We start from the raw sequence: 14,939 nt of genomic DNA on the forward strand, positions 1-14,939 counted from the left end.
TGGTCCCAGGCTCTCTTCCCAAGAGTTAATTCCTCTCCTGAAATAACGGTTATCAGGTTATCCTCATTTTTATTTTTTTAACTTTTTTTAAAAAAAACTATCATCATCCTCAGAGCCTTGAAGCAAATGAAGCTGTGCACTGCATCTTCAGCCTGCTGATGCTTGCCTGGGGCTGGGAGGCTGCAGGGAATCCCCCTCCACGTGCCTCCTGCCCCAAGGCCCCGCAGGGAGGCTGCTGCTCTGTTTCAGGCCAGCGATTCCCACCCCCGGCACCACCTGATGCTGCACCAGGCCTTCCTTTTCGTACTTCCCAACTTCAGGGTCACTGAAGTGGCTGTAAAACACGGTGCTTGCCCATGTGGCTGTGCCTTGGAGCCTCCGCGGAGCTGGAACCTTAGTGGAGCCTCCGAGCTGATGCCGATCAGTGTCTTACACGCCACGTCTCGTACAACCTCAACATGGCTACAAGCTCTTTGTTCTCTTAACCATTTTTAAATACACAAACTAATCAAAATAACCTTCAAAGGCATTTTATTCTAGATAAACCCATACAAACACCAACATGTATTTGTCATTTGCACTTTTTTTAAACCATTCATTTTAAACAACAGGTTAACTTCTGTACAACAGGAATTACTTTACACATTAGTAGCATTTGACTTTAAACTAAATGACTGCAAAATAATGCTCTGTAAGCTAGTGTTAGAAAATATGCTGTTTGCAATAGCAGTTTGCCTGTAAACATGTGAAAATAAGTTAAAGAAGTTTGCTTTCATTTCAGAGAATGCGATTAGAATTGTTGGGTTGCCGTAAGGTAGCTGTAGTCACAGGTTGGTTGCTTTGTCTGTGTAACAAAATAACAGCAAATTGCGAATATGGAAGGTGTGCCAATGTTTTGTGTGCTGACCCAAACCTACCAAAAGAGCTACAATCACTTAATTATACTTCACATCACTTTGTGAGATCCACCTTACCGGTTACAAAGTCCCAGCATGACTTCAAATGGGTTACGAACAGAGTGAAGCTGTTTAGGAGGCTTGAATAAAAGGCAATAATCCTATTCCAGGCTGTAGGCTAAGGCTACAGGGCCTGCTTCAACACATAATCTCTAGAAATCATCAACGCTATTGTAGCAAACAAGCAGTAGTACAAATACAGAATAGGACTGATTTTTGTTTTCTCATCATAAAAACACATAGAGTGAGGTTCACAGGATCAGACCCACGCAAACAGATTATATTTTACAGCTTTTCAAGCAGAAATTTGGGTTGTTTTTCTGCCTGTACAGAAGATTACTGTTGAACAAAACGATCACATTTCCTTCAAATGCACTTCCAGCAAACACTTGAAATGGAACTGAACTTCTGAGACATCTGTCTAACCAGAAAGAGTAAATTGCTTATGCCTGTCCTTCTGTGTTAATTACTGTGCTTTTTTTGTTTGTTTGTTCGATGCTGCTTTAAAAGTTTAGGTTAAGAATGTTAAAAATCAAAGCCCTTAAGTACAGGTAATCTAAGCTTAAGTGCTGCTCAAGCCATGGTCCGCTTCTTCAGGACAGAGAGCAAGATAGGTTAGGGTTGTGTTTTTTTTTCTTTTTTCCATTAAAACTAAATTTATATCACACTATATTGTGCCAGGTAGAGAACTGCTGAAAGTACTGCAACACTGTAGTGCAGCTTCCTGAACAAAGCCATACATTCCATCAAGTATAAAGTGTAAACTTAATAGCAAGTAAAAGACTTGAATTTTAAAAAGCCATCACAGTATGGGCTGGTGGCTCCCCTCTCTGATATGTAAGAGGTACAAGTTGTGCAATCACATGGTAGGGAGGGGGCAGACCAGTAGGCAACGTGTTGTTTTGTTTTGTTTTGTTTCGTTTCCCGTGTTAACAGGCGCCCTTGCTTCTGCCAAACCCTGGTTAGCATTCCCTGGCGCTGGCCGTCCTTGTGCCGGGTACCAGCTCCTGGTAGCGCGTGCAACAAAACCAGCCAGCCCCCGTATCGTGCTGCAGCCTCCGGGCTCTTCCAAGGCCGCGCTGCGCAGAAATAAATGTTTTGCGCGCTCGGCTGCCTGGGAGCCGTGCTCAGGCTTCGCTGTCTGTCCCAGCCCCAGCACACGCTGCCTGCCCTAAGCGTGGGCCACCTGCGCCGGCTGAGTGGTGCCCCCTGTGCTGCCCAGGTGCGGCCCTTCGGGAACACGAGGCGAGAGCTCACCGCCTCCTCCGGTGGCTGGTGTGCACGAGAGGCTTCTTGCCAAAGCCTTGGCTCAAGCCTAAGGGCGGGCTGCAGCCTTAGTGCCTGCCACCACAGCAGTCGCAGCAGAGCCTGTGCCGACCAAATGTTTCGGCCTTGTGGTGGTGGTGGTGGGAGGGCGCGCTGGTGCAGCAGCAGAGCCAGCACCACGGCTGTTCCTCCGTGGCTCGGCACCGTGGCCACTGCACCAGCAGCAGCACGGCCACACACCTGCGTTTGAGCTGGGCTGACTTCAGCCACAGATGCAAGCCCCCCTTCCCCCCAGGCTCTGAAAACAGCCAAGCCTCAGAAAACTGCCCCGGCGGGACTAACAAGGGCTGTCCCCCCCCCTCCCTGCCCCCAGTCCCTAGCTGTATCACGTACACATCGACCAGGGATCACCTGAGGACTCCTGCTCTTACACGTTTTTAAACTAACCCTCTTTTGACAAAGCTTTTGTTTGGACAATCTGGAAAACTAAACTAAACTGAACTGAACTGCTGGCATTCGGTTTGCGAGCCCCTTGCACGTGGACGGCAGGCCTGGCAGCACGGGCGCGTGGGCCTGTGCCTCGTGCACCTGAGTACGGGTCTGTGCCGCCGTCCTCACGGCCTGGTCTGATGCAGTGCAGCTGCACGGGGGGTTTCACCTGTGAAGCTGCTCACGAGTTTCACAGCTTACGTAAGGATGGAAAGGTGGAGCTGTAAACACGGGCTGGTGCCAGTCCAGCTCCTTTCTCCAAAAGCCTCGCCCCTGCTCAGTGGTTGGTTCCACCTTGCAATTTTTAAACTCAGAGAAAGAAGTCCTGCCACATGCCACTTGCACTTCAACCCTCAGGCCCACTTTTTCTGCTAAGCGAGCTTGTCCTAAGTGTCACTTGGGTGCTGTTTCTTTATTCAAACAGGAGCCAGCCTACATTTGTCTGGAAGGAAGGAAACTGCAGCTGACCTGTAGTCTGACACCGGAGCTCATCCTCACAGCCAGGGCCGCTGAAAGGATGTGGCAAAACATCAGCTTTCTGTCTTAAAAACAGAGCTAAGCAACTTAATGCGGGTGACTCTGAACTTGCAGTGTGCGTTGTGCACCTCCTACAAGCTTGTTGTTAAGTAAGCAGAAAGCTTACTGAGGCAGTATTTTTTGAACAAAAAAGGTACACGTTCAGGTACCTAACAGTGCCGGCCCCACCGATGCCGGCCTCACTTTCGCTTTCACACGCTCACATTGGAGTATCTACCCCTGCACACGCTTCATTCCCAAACTTAGATTGTACTTGGAATGGTCCGAGTGGAGAAGAGTGTCCAAATGTTTCAAACCCTGTACATGTAGTCATTCAAAACTGTTCTGGGAGCAGTAGCGCTTATTTAAAATTCCCCACAGTGACGCTGTGAGTCAGTGCTCTGCTCAAATCCATTTGCATTTTTTCTTCTCATCAAATAAGGCTTTTACTTGCTGGAGCTGTTTCTGGACTTCTTCAAACCCCCGTTCTCGCTCGAGTTTGCTGACAATCTGTTAACAATTAGCAAAAAAAAAAGAGAGTAATTTTCTTAGTGCTTATTTGATTTGCAATTCTTTAAAGCCCGCTTTTCTGCATTCCAGCGACTACTGGCAGAAAAATCCATCTGAATGCCCGCCTGTATGTAAACATTCTCTTCTGACTTTAACACTTTATTTTGGTAGTTTCCCTTTCAAGTCATTATGATTACAGGATTTGCAACACTTCCACAGAGGGAAGAACGACAGAGCCAAGCTAAAACCAAAACAAACCCCACACATGTTCAGCTATTAAAGTGTGAGGCAAGGCCACTGCTCCACTTTCACCCCGGAGCAGATTTGCAATTGATCTTTTATTTCTCTTCGTCTGCCCTCCAAACCCAGGGCAATGAACTGCCTCTCCTGCTCCAGCTGACCCACTTGGCAGCGCGTCAGGTGATGGGAAGGAGCACGACTGGTGTCTGAGAACTCTTTGCTGGCAACTCTACAAAGGGACTGAGGTCTTGGCACCCAGCGAGTGAGGTTTAGCTGCTACGCATCAAATGCCGGAGCAGGGAAGAGCACGGGGAGGGAGGGATGTCTTTCTGAGGATGGGACAAGCATAGCTGGTGCTGCCTTCAAAAAAGGGCATTAGGATTAGAACGGATGCTGAACTCTTCTGTGTCAACAATTTTAATGAGGTTAATGAATCGCAGTCCTTCTCCAAGTATTACTCTAAAATTCTTTTAAGAGGCAAAGATTTGATGCCGGAGCCAGATCAAGATATTAGAGATCAGAAGCATCAAGCTAGCTAACAGGTGACTGAGAGCTGGCTGATTACAGCGAGGGCTGATGCTGTGCTGTTGGGGATGAAAGAGGAAAAGGTCCCGTTGCTGGGAGACCCAGCCAGCCTGCTGGAAGCAGTAACGAGGCCCCCAGGCTGCACACGCGGCCGGCTCTCATCTGCATCCCCGCGCGGGCACACGCGGCCCCTGTTAAGGCTGCCGAGCATCACGGCGAGCAGAATCCTGCCAGGGTAAAGCGGAGGGCAGGGATTTTCTCACAAAGCAGCTTAGAGGCAGCCTGTGACTAAACGCATCCAGGTGAGAGAAGGGCTCTTTTGCTGGCAATAGCGGGGACTGGAATCTAGAGCTTCTTTTCATTAAGGGAACGTATTGGAGCAGAGGATGAGAGGGCTGTGATGGGAAAGCAGCACTTGTCTTACTGCAAGGCCGAGTGTGCCCTGCTGAGGGGTTTGTACTGACTGTTAGAGCGAGATCCCTGGTGCTAGAGTCTAATCAGGTTTCTGAATCGCCAGGGAAAAACAGTGCAAGCGCAGGAGTTGTGACAGGTATTAACAGATACACTGCAAACTGAGATGCGTTGACTACACAGGAACTTCCCCAGAACTGCAGGGAGTTTCATTTCTATCGCCTGTGCGAAAACCAGTGGCGACAGCGAGGGTGCATCACGCACCCTCAGCCTGTGAGCCCTGCGGGAGGTGGGGACTCGGGCAGCCCCGCGGCCGCGCTGCCTCTGGAGTGGGCACCCGGTAATTCACAGGACAGCCCCTGGTCTGTCTGCCAAGCCCGGCTTTCATCCTGCGATGGCAAGTGGATGTCGGGGGGAAGCAGGAACTGCAGATGTGCTTACCTCATCATAATACTTCACTATGTATCTGTAGATTTCAATCAAGGCCACTTCCTCATTAAATTCATTTTCATGTTTCTAAAACAGAAAACAGCGCTGGTCAGATGGTTCTCCTTTTTTAAAAAAAGTAATGGGAAGGCAAATGAAGTTCCCACTTTTCGACCACACCTTAGATTCCTGAGTTAGAAATTCTTCAACCTCTGAAGTGGTCAGCTGGGGCAGATCCCTGATGGCTTTGTAGTACGCTTTCACCTCCTTCTTGTAGAGCGGAATGTCCTTAGCGTAGAGAAGTTTATTTGTTGGTGCTTCCTTAAAAGAAAATATTTGAAGCCTTGTCAATTTTCGCAGCACAGATTTTCCTGAGGTTCCACCTCCACATAGTTAATTGCAGCTAATTGTGTCTCTGTGTGACTCATTTCTCTTTGCAGTGGTTACATGCAAGGAATCAAGGTTATGAAAGAAAGATGAAGAACAGCCTTCAGTAATAGCGCATTGTGTTTCATGACAGTTGCCATGTAATTATTTCCAGTGGCATCGGGAGTGCTGAAGATTTGTCCCTTAGACAAACTTCTTTCTAACTTCCTCCCCACCCCTCTCTGGACCTGAAAGATTGTGAAAGCTGAAGCAAAGGGCTTGAGCTATTTACATACAGGATACAGCAGAGCTGTGGAAAGTTCCCCCAGGGTCACAGAGCGGAGAGCCCTGCAAGACACTGTGCTGGCAGAGGTTCCCCTGAAACACTTTGGTCCCTACTATTCCCTCCGCTCAGGGCTTTAACAGTGTGGGGAGCTGACTGCCAGCCATACACGGCCAAAGGGATATTTTTTTTTCCCCAGGGCTGCAGCAACCCAGGTCAGTACTGACTGACCAGGCAGCTTTTGGCTGCTGAGGAAAAAAAATGCTGATGTTTGTGGCAGGAGCTAAAGCCCCACCTGGAAACCATGTTTTCAAAATGTAAAAGTGGGGGCTGGTAGTTTCCTGTGACTGCTCTAGTTTTAAATTCTGGGGAATAAATGACACCAGCATGTGATACCTTGTCACTCCTGTTTCCACTATGTGATAAAGGGTTTTAAGTATGTTTGTTTTCTAAGTGGCTAAAGAATGTTTTAAGATGAAGGGCTAAAAATCATGGAAGTAAATACATTTTACTAACATCTAACAAGATGGTAACTGCGTTACAAAGCATCACGTTTCAGCATCCCTTTTTTCCCAACGGCTAATGTGGCTAATGGCTAATGGGAGCTGCCGTATCAATAGTTCTTCACAATCCAGGTTGACACATCCATTTCTACTTCACAAGTGCAGAAACTTAATAGACCATGCTCATTTGCAGGTTTTCATCAAATAACTGATGTGATTAGTTTTAATTCATGACACTTTACTCCTGAAGTAAGATAAACAAGCACATTATTTGTTATTTACCTTTAGCAGAAGAGCAGTTGCTTCAGATGACATGGGAAATTACTCCATTTTTCTATATAAAATTTTAGACTGAAAAATCTCTAGCCTTTTTTTTCTTGGTACCATGAGCCTGAGCACATACTGCCTGCTTTGGTCCAAGGGAAATGAGTATATCCTCAGGAAAAATGAATTATTTCTGATCTCCAGGGTTCTGGATATTATACTAAAGAACTTATGAATTTAAGATTTCTGGACCTGTTCCTCCGGCAAATAATTCTGGATATTAAGAAGGTGTAGCTAATATAGATTAAAGGAATTGTTTAAAACTTTGGAGCTCTTTCAAGTATTCACACAGATCCCAGTAGCTTACTACTTGTGTTTTCTGCACATCTGTGTCTGGCAGGCAAAGTCTGGACTACTTATTAAATAATGATAATACTGTTAAGACCTCTGTTTGAAAACTGTTAAAAACTTGATTTAAAATTTTACTGTTTCCACCCTCTTCCGCATATTCTGTACACTGCACAGAAACTAACTGTAGAGAAGATAAGCAGCAGTTAATTATAAGTATGGCATTTTAGTAGGTGTATCTGTCTCCTCCAATGAATTCTTTAAAGTCTTGTGTGATGGAGCAACAAGGAATGGAAACCCAACTTAATGAAGCCACTGTCAGTTTTGCCTTCAGCTTCAGCAGATCCAGGACTCCATCCCCCAAATCAGTTGAAAAAGTGATTGACAAGTTAGCAAAATACATGAAAGGCAGCATTACCTTCCCCATCGTCTGTTCTGCTAGAGAAAAGGCATCCATGAAAGCTTGTGCGATTACAGAGAGGCAGCCATCTATATGTGAAGTCTTCTTAATATCAAAGACAAACTGGGGATTCTTCAGTATGTTCACCCAGAAGCGCAGAGGAAGACTAGACAGGGAAAGAACAAGCATCTTTAAAATTAACCGCTGAGGCCGCACAACTGCTTTAGAATAGCAGTTTAATTGCACTGTGCTCATGAAAAGGAGCACATTTTGTGCTGCTTATTCATGTTAGAAGAGAGGTCATGGAACAAAGGCTACGGAGCACACACATCAGTCGCTCACCCCTCCATCTTCAAACAGCGCTCTCAACCTGCAGACACTTCTTTCTGAATCTCAAGTCAGTGTGCAGACTCCAAAGTCCTGGAGTGTTTTTTATCAGTACCTAATTGATGTACTAAAATTATGGGGACCCACAGGGCCAAACCACACCTTCACCCTGACATAACAAAATCTAATCTTATTCTTCTGATTACAGGCGACCTGCTCCATCTCTGCAACTACGCTTTTGCAGAGTGCGTGCACTCCTGTGCCCATCGCACGGATGTACCTGTTGGTTTTCCAGATATGAACCACATCGGGGTCAGTGATTTTTTTGCTCTCAGCCTGGGCATCCAGAAAATCAAAAAAGTACTTGATGGCAACAGGTGCCTTATTGTTGGGTAAACTCCAAATGCTTCTGAAGAGATTTTCAACAACTGAATGAATCGCAACCTGAAAAGTAAAGAAAATGAGCAATGCTGCTGTTACACAAGAAAAGGACAATATTTGTTGTCTCAGAGAGCTGAATGTGCTCCTGGGGAACCACACACACAAATTGCAATACGCTTGTGGCAAAAATCTAGGCCACAGGCTACTGGAAACAAGACAGTCAGTAACAAAATTGAAACTACAAACACACCATAACGAGCTGCTTTCACATATCACTTCCACGTTGCTGACCGGCGAATTGTGAGGAATGTTGTGACAAATTGTGTGTGGAGGGAATCACTTGCTGAGTTTCCCGAATGGAAGACATCAGCTCTCCAGACATTGAAGAAGGATTTAACAAGAAGGATTTAAGTGTATCGCAGGGCCTTGACGTGTTACTGTCCTGTTCGTTTCATTGTGCCTGTGTGCATGTCTATGTGATAGAAAGAGGCAAAGAGATTTAATGCAATTTCCTTCAGTGCCTGGCTCATCACAGGCAGAATTTCACAGCAAAGAATTTCACGACACTGTTGTTCAGAGCACTATCTTACACTGGAGAAAGCCGATTCATTTAAAGCCCTCTAAAGGACTGCTTCCTAAGAGGCTGATCTTTTCTTTGGTACTTCAGACTTCCACTGTAAGATATTAATGGTTTTTCCCCAGCAATTCCTGAGGGCTTACGGTAGTTTCCATGGCTAATGAGAAGTGACCAGTCTTCACTCTCACTTTGAGTAGTGTCCCGAATTACTTCAGAAGCTATCAACAATCTAATTAAATAATGACTGATAGATTTTTAAATGCAAGAAGGTCATAATCATCATCCCTTCAGGCGTCTCGCATTGCCCAGCTCTCAGTGTTGTGCACTGATTAATACTGTAAGTAATATGCTGTTGCAAAGAGTTTTATATCCCATCTGAGTAAGTCAGAAACCAGATGACATCACTGGAGGGAGCGAGCACGGCTTATTCCTAAGTAATGGGTACTGTATAAATTAGGTAACTGTATCACAAATGCTAAGGGCCTTGTTTTTAAAATTCATATAGTTATTTTGGAGATTTCATTTGAGACCCTAAAAGATTATTTGATTTCATGGGCAGTATTGGCTGAAACTCAGGCCTTGGGAGTTGTCTTTAAGCTGGGAAAACTCCACCAGAAAGCAAGGAAAATGTTGACTGAAAGCTGTTTCTACAGCAGGGACTGTTTTTCCTCTGTGGAGCTCAGTTGCAAAACTCACATTCAATAACCCCAATAACTAATTTTTTTTTATTTAACCTTATTAAAAAAAAAAAAAAAAGGTTGTGCTTACTGAGGAGATGGAGACTGTGAATAATGGAGTGTTGTAGAACTTGAGCTTTAGAAAACCTGAAATGTGGTCATCTTTGCAAATGGTTATAAACTGTAGTTAGCAGGGTGACTTTCACAGGTTTTTTTATTTAACATTTGATATACATACAGAAAGCTTGCATAATTTCTGCTTAAAATTCTGTTTCCATTGTGCCAAACTAGCCAAGCCTGACACCGACCCCCCCTGGCCCCGCAGAAAAGACCTTCCCAGCTCACCTTGGTCGACAGGAGCTTTGTCAGATACATTTCTTTCACTTTGAATTTCTGCTTTCCTTTGTGACCCGCTCCTTTCACGTCTTTGTTGGCTTCAGAGTCTGGTAAAATCTGTCAACGAAGAGATTAGAGGTGACACAGACACAAATACAGGCCAGCATTAAATCTACCGCGTAACAGTGTGAGGACCGAACTCACCAAATGGCAGTGTTCGTCAGAGTAGTCCACACCTAAACAACAGAAAGCAAGCAGGCATTAACAAAACACCCAGCTACGAGCCTGCGAACTGTGCTGTGCACCATGGTGCGTGTCAGGATGCTGAGCGAGCAGGCTCGGTGTCACACTTTCTTGCCCGCAGCGCGGGGGAAGCCTCAGAAATGCAGAGGCCCCAGCTCCCTTCCCCCTGTGCCAGCTTGGACGGCTGATGGGCATCATCTGCTGCCGGGTGAGGCGGGTGCAAACCACAGCTCCTCCGAGGGGAGGACGACGGGCAGCAGAGGGGATGGCTGCGTGGTTTGGGCTCTGTTAAGGGCACTCTGCGGGCGGGCTGGAGAGCTGGCTGGGAACAGACGGCCCTGCTCTTGCCGAGGGCGAAGGCAGTGCCACCCCGTGACTCGCGCCCCGCGGCCACATCTCTCCTCGCTGCAGATGTCTGCTCTGACGGCGAGGTGAATCGCACGCCGGGAGTGCTGCTTCTCCCCCGGGGCTGACGCACAGCGGAGGGCACTGGAGCAGGGCACATTTCCTGTGCTGATCTTATCAGTCAGCACTTCTTGTCATCTTCCCTGCCCTCTTTTCCTGCCTGCGAGTTTGCACCTTGAATCACTCAGTAACCAAGGACTGCAAGTCCTTCTGCCCTTCTTTCCTTCGCCTTCTTGCCTCCTCCTAGGCCCCCTGTGCCTGCCAGAGGCGCAGAGCCAGGGTAACGTGGCTCTTCTTTTGGCTCTCTTATATTAAAGTGCCAGTTTTGCTGCCCAAGACACAACCGGCCATAGCTCACTACTCTGCATCCCCAGCCCATTCCCCACACAAGATTAAACAGAGCGCAGTTTCTTTGTTACCTGATCGAGTGTTTGTCTTCTTTTTAAAGACTTTTATGGTTGCTCCATTTGAAATCTGAAAGCAAAACCAAACATATCTTGCTGAAGTAGGTCATGGTTAGGGTCTAGCCCAGTTCCCCTAAGAGCTATTTTCAAACCTCAGTTCCCAAAGTGACCAAAATATTTATGACCCGTGGACCGTAAGGTCAAAATCCATACCTAGTTACCTTGTGATTTCTAGGAAAAATCTTCCCCCTCCTTGCCTGAATTTATAGGGCTGCCAGGATAGAAACCACTATCTTTGAAAGAAAGAGGCAAGTCATGCTTTTATTGTCAAAGAAAAGTCCAAAACAGCTCCTGCTGAGAGCTACACCACTGCTCTGCCGTCACACATTGGGTTTTGCCAAGTGCTAGTATACTTCCCTCTATAATTACAAAAACAACTGGCCAGTTCTAGGAAGGGATGTCTGCCAAAATAATTTAAGTATTTTTTAAACCTTGGCAGCCAGCCCAGTGTTAGAAACCAGTTTAAACATTAAGATACTCTATCAAACGCTGTGTCTTGTGCCAAAGAAATCTGCACTTACATTGGATTTACTTTCCAGGAGCAAGTGTATTTTGTAAGCCTTATATTTTGCAGGGTTTCCATTTGTCACACAGAGTCTCAGAGCTCTTCCAGATAACACAGAGCACTTTAAAACCCAGCTGCAAGTACGGATATGTTCTAAGGCTATCTCGTGGTGTGACACAAGCACCCAGAGAGACCAAGAGTCCCCCTGCTCCTCCCTGAAGACGGGTGAACAGGAACAGGGCTGCACAACAGCCTGCCCCTTCCCCGAGCGTCACGGGCAATGTGCTGCCTCCCCGAGGAGCAGGAGAGCCGCCCAACGCTGAGATACCAGCTCCTGTCCCCAGGAGAAAGGCCGGGCTCAGGGAGAACTGTGCTTCCCTCTGGGTGCTGGGGGCCCTGCTGCAGCACAACCACAATTCAAGCCCCACTTCAGGTTTTATTCTGGGACAAGTGCTGCTTTTAGTACTGAATACAATTATGCTTTCCCTTCTCTATCATTGCTGCAGCATCCATACTTGCTGTTCCTTTCAGTGTTGTCTACAAAAAAACAACATAAGCCCTTCTTTTGGGGTCCGACTGCCTAAATCACTTTTTCTGGTAGGTTGCTCCTTTGAGCACCTCAAAATGTTTTTACTTGGACAGCAGATCTAAAAGTGGCTCTCCAGCTCACTTCTTGCGTGGGAAGTAAGATTTTATGATAATCGTCACCTTTCTTGTCAAGACTTGTGGTTACTCTCATGTAAACAATGGTGCAGACCTCATAAATAATCATATCAATATCCCTATTAAGAGCACAGACTTAAAGCAAAAGGAGCATAAAGAAACACATAAAGGTCTTAAGAAGGGTGTAGTGGATTTCTCTCCCTTCATAAAAAAAACACACAAAATGCAAACATCCCCTATTTGCACATTTTTAGAATTACTGTAGGAATGAAGTCTGCTTTTTCAAGAGTAGTTGGTGAGTCTGGCACCTTTACAATGCAGCCCTCATGCTTGACTATCTTAAAAAGACATGATGTTACTTCCCAGTTCCAGACACTTGGTTAGTTTTGAGTGTTTAAGGCTGGCAAGCAAAAAGAAAAAATCAGGCTTGCCACAAAACTCTAGGTCCTGTTGAAATGTAAGCTGGAGTTCCTCAGGCAATGTTACTAAGCTCACGCTGTGTATGCAGGTTTCCTTTTCTTGCTTTGCTTGATAACTAGACATCTTTACATTCCTTTTTGCATTACTACGCATACAAGAGAATAAACTGGATATGCTAATTGCTGATACCTGCCACCAAGCCGCTGACTAAAATGCCTCTGAGCTTCTGCCTAAAATCTACAGCTTTGTCAGGGTCCAAAAAAATGGACTAAAATATCTACCAGATACCCAGCACAATTTCCATAAGGCAGCTGCTAAGCTATAATTAGTATAGTTACAGCTTGCAAAAACAACCGAACCTCCTATCTAGCACACATCTGCCTGCAGAAACCACAGATGAAAACAAGGTCTGGGACCAAGATACCCAGGGATGGCGGTGACCAAGGGGAGCAGACTCATCTGCCGCGAGGTGTGGCGCCCACGAGCCTTAGCGCACCACGAGCTCAGACGTGCAAAAAGCTGCCATGGAAAGTTAAGGAGCACCTGCACTAAAGGGGCTGGCAGTGTCGGTACCATCACATTAGACAGAAGTTCGGATACTCATTCAGATTCAAATCTACGATGACCTTTGCTGCACAGACACTGATTGCAACACTGCAGTGTCCTAATTTGTACAAAATCTTTACTGAGTGGAGGGAAGTTCCACGCCATACAGATAAGATTCAAGAGAGGCACAGAGGAGACTGTATTTAGGACACCGGATTAGGATTCGGGACATCTGAGTTCACCTCTGCCTCCCTACAATGTAAGGAGGGCAACAACCTCCTAGAGAAAACTGTAAAGTGACTCCAAAGGGGCTTTCTTCAAACCTGAGCAGCCTTGTGCTTCTCTCAGGCTGCCAACAGTCCTGCTAGGAGTCCTTGGTCCTGTCTGTGGATGGCACTCTACTTGCTCATGCAGGCAGCAACTTGTTCAGGGCTTCTCAGCACCATGCTACGTTGCATGACACAGACCTACACTTAGCAGCAAAACTTTCAAATAAATAAAAATTGAGTTTCGTGCCAAGAGCCAGACTTACAACTTCAACGTGCATGAAAGCATGAAGAAAGCTCATTTAAAAGCACTCAGCACACTAACTCCATTTCCAGCATTTATCTGTAAGCATCAAAATGTGAGCTACCGTATCACCTAAGGCCAATCATCTCCTGTACATCTTACCCCAGACTCTTGCCCTCTATTTTGTCTAGCTTCAGTGGAAATTCCTTCCACAGACAATGCTTCTTGCTATGATTTTCCAGCATGCTATTCCCAAAAGGGCTCTGCCACTAGATGTGGCCCTGTGTGGAGCTGCAATGATGGAGAGAGAATTGCAGCACTGGAAAGGACTGGTTTGCAGGTGCAATTGGAAGTGGAGGGGAAAAACTAGGGTATAAGGGGTGACAGTAGATAGAAGCAGAAAGAGATAGATAAAAAGAGAAGGAGTGACGCAGAAGGTTTCAAGAGAATAAAGATCAAACTTAGCCTAGACGTTGTTTTATTTTGGCTCTCAATGATCTTTCACAAAAGTTCAGAGAAGAAAATACAAGGTGGGATAAGGTGCACAATTCCTCATGGCATGACAAAAACTCAGCAGCAAAGACTAGAAGAGGCTTATGGTAGTGTCCATAGCTGGAAATCGGATGATCTGTTAACTGAATGACTGCCTGAAGTAACAGTTTCTCTGCAAGAAACCCTGCAACAAGCAAACCTCTCTGAAGAGTAACAGAAAATGTGACTCATTGGCAAGAAAGTCGTGTGTCATATTTGCTTCCTTCTGTTGATGATGCTCAGCTGTATCTTCATGATTTTGATCAATCATGATATTTCTGTGCAGTCAGCATTTAGGAGTTGGGAAGGAACTGCTTCTCAACTCATCGGTATGGTTTTCATGCTTACCTCATAATGACCGATGGTATTTAGCTTCCTTATCCCGTCTTCCAACACCTCTGAGGAACCATCAATGTCTAACAACTCTCTTTGCTGCTCCTCAGACACAAGTTCTGCAGTACAACAGCAACAGAAAACAATTACACCTCAACCATATTCTTGCTTTACAGACGCTTGTAAAAAACTACCTAATTATTTTAGTACCACTGGCTCCCAATTGAGCTCTGTTTTCTCTCTGTCCCTGTGCAAGTTCACACAAGAGCGGTTTTGCAATCCCACACTACAGATTCCTCTTCTGGGGTGACGACCTGGATGGCTTCCTGGAAGCTACTGATCCTTCATTTTGTGTTGGTCAAGACAGCGTTTTCAGAGGTGCTTTCACCTAACGATGCTATTCGTTTGCACAAGCGTGCCCTGGCGTTATGGTCACACTGGGACTAGGAGAAAGGTAGACAAGGTAACGTGTCTGCTAACAGCTGCATGCTGAACTCCTTGCAGAAGCGAAGCAGATA

General features: G+C 45.9%; 1 protein-coding gene across 1 annotated transcript in view; it reads right to left on the reverse strand.

Moving 5' to 3' along the window:
* Positions 1-514: 514 nt before the first annotated feature.
* Positions 515-14,939, reverse strand: part of PLXNC1 (plexin C1) — a 71,669-nt gene continuing 57,244 nt past the window's right edge. Inside the window, exons 23-31 of the mRNA XM_080592881.1 lie at positions 14,437-14,540; positions 10,869-10,923; positions 10,006-10,037; positions 9,811-9,918; positions 8,111-8,274; positions 7,522-7,669; positions 5,520-5,660; positions 5,355-5,429; positions 515-3,737 (exon numbers count right to left, since the gene is read on the reverse strand). Of these exons, the coding sequence (XP_080449007.1) occupies positions 3,633-3,737; positions 5,355-5,429; positions 5,520-5,660; positions 7,522-7,669; positions 8,111-8,274; positions 9,811-9,918; positions 10,006-10,037; positions 10,869-10,923; positions 14,437-14,540 (932 nt within the window). The 3' untranslated portion in view covers positions 515-3,632. The remainder of the gene's footprint in view (positions 3,738-5,354; positions 5,430-5,519; positions 5,661-7,521; positions 7,670-8,110; positions 8,275-9,810; positions 9,919-10,005; positions 10,038-10,868; positions 10,924-14,436; positions 14,541-14,939) is intronic.

This window comes from Anser brachyrhynchus, assembly GCF_964034855.1.
Source record: "Anser brachyrhynchus genome assembly, chromosome: 1".
Taxonomy (NCBI): Eukaryota; Metazoa; Chordata; class Aves; order Anseriformes; family Anatidae; genus Anser; species Anser brachyrhynchus.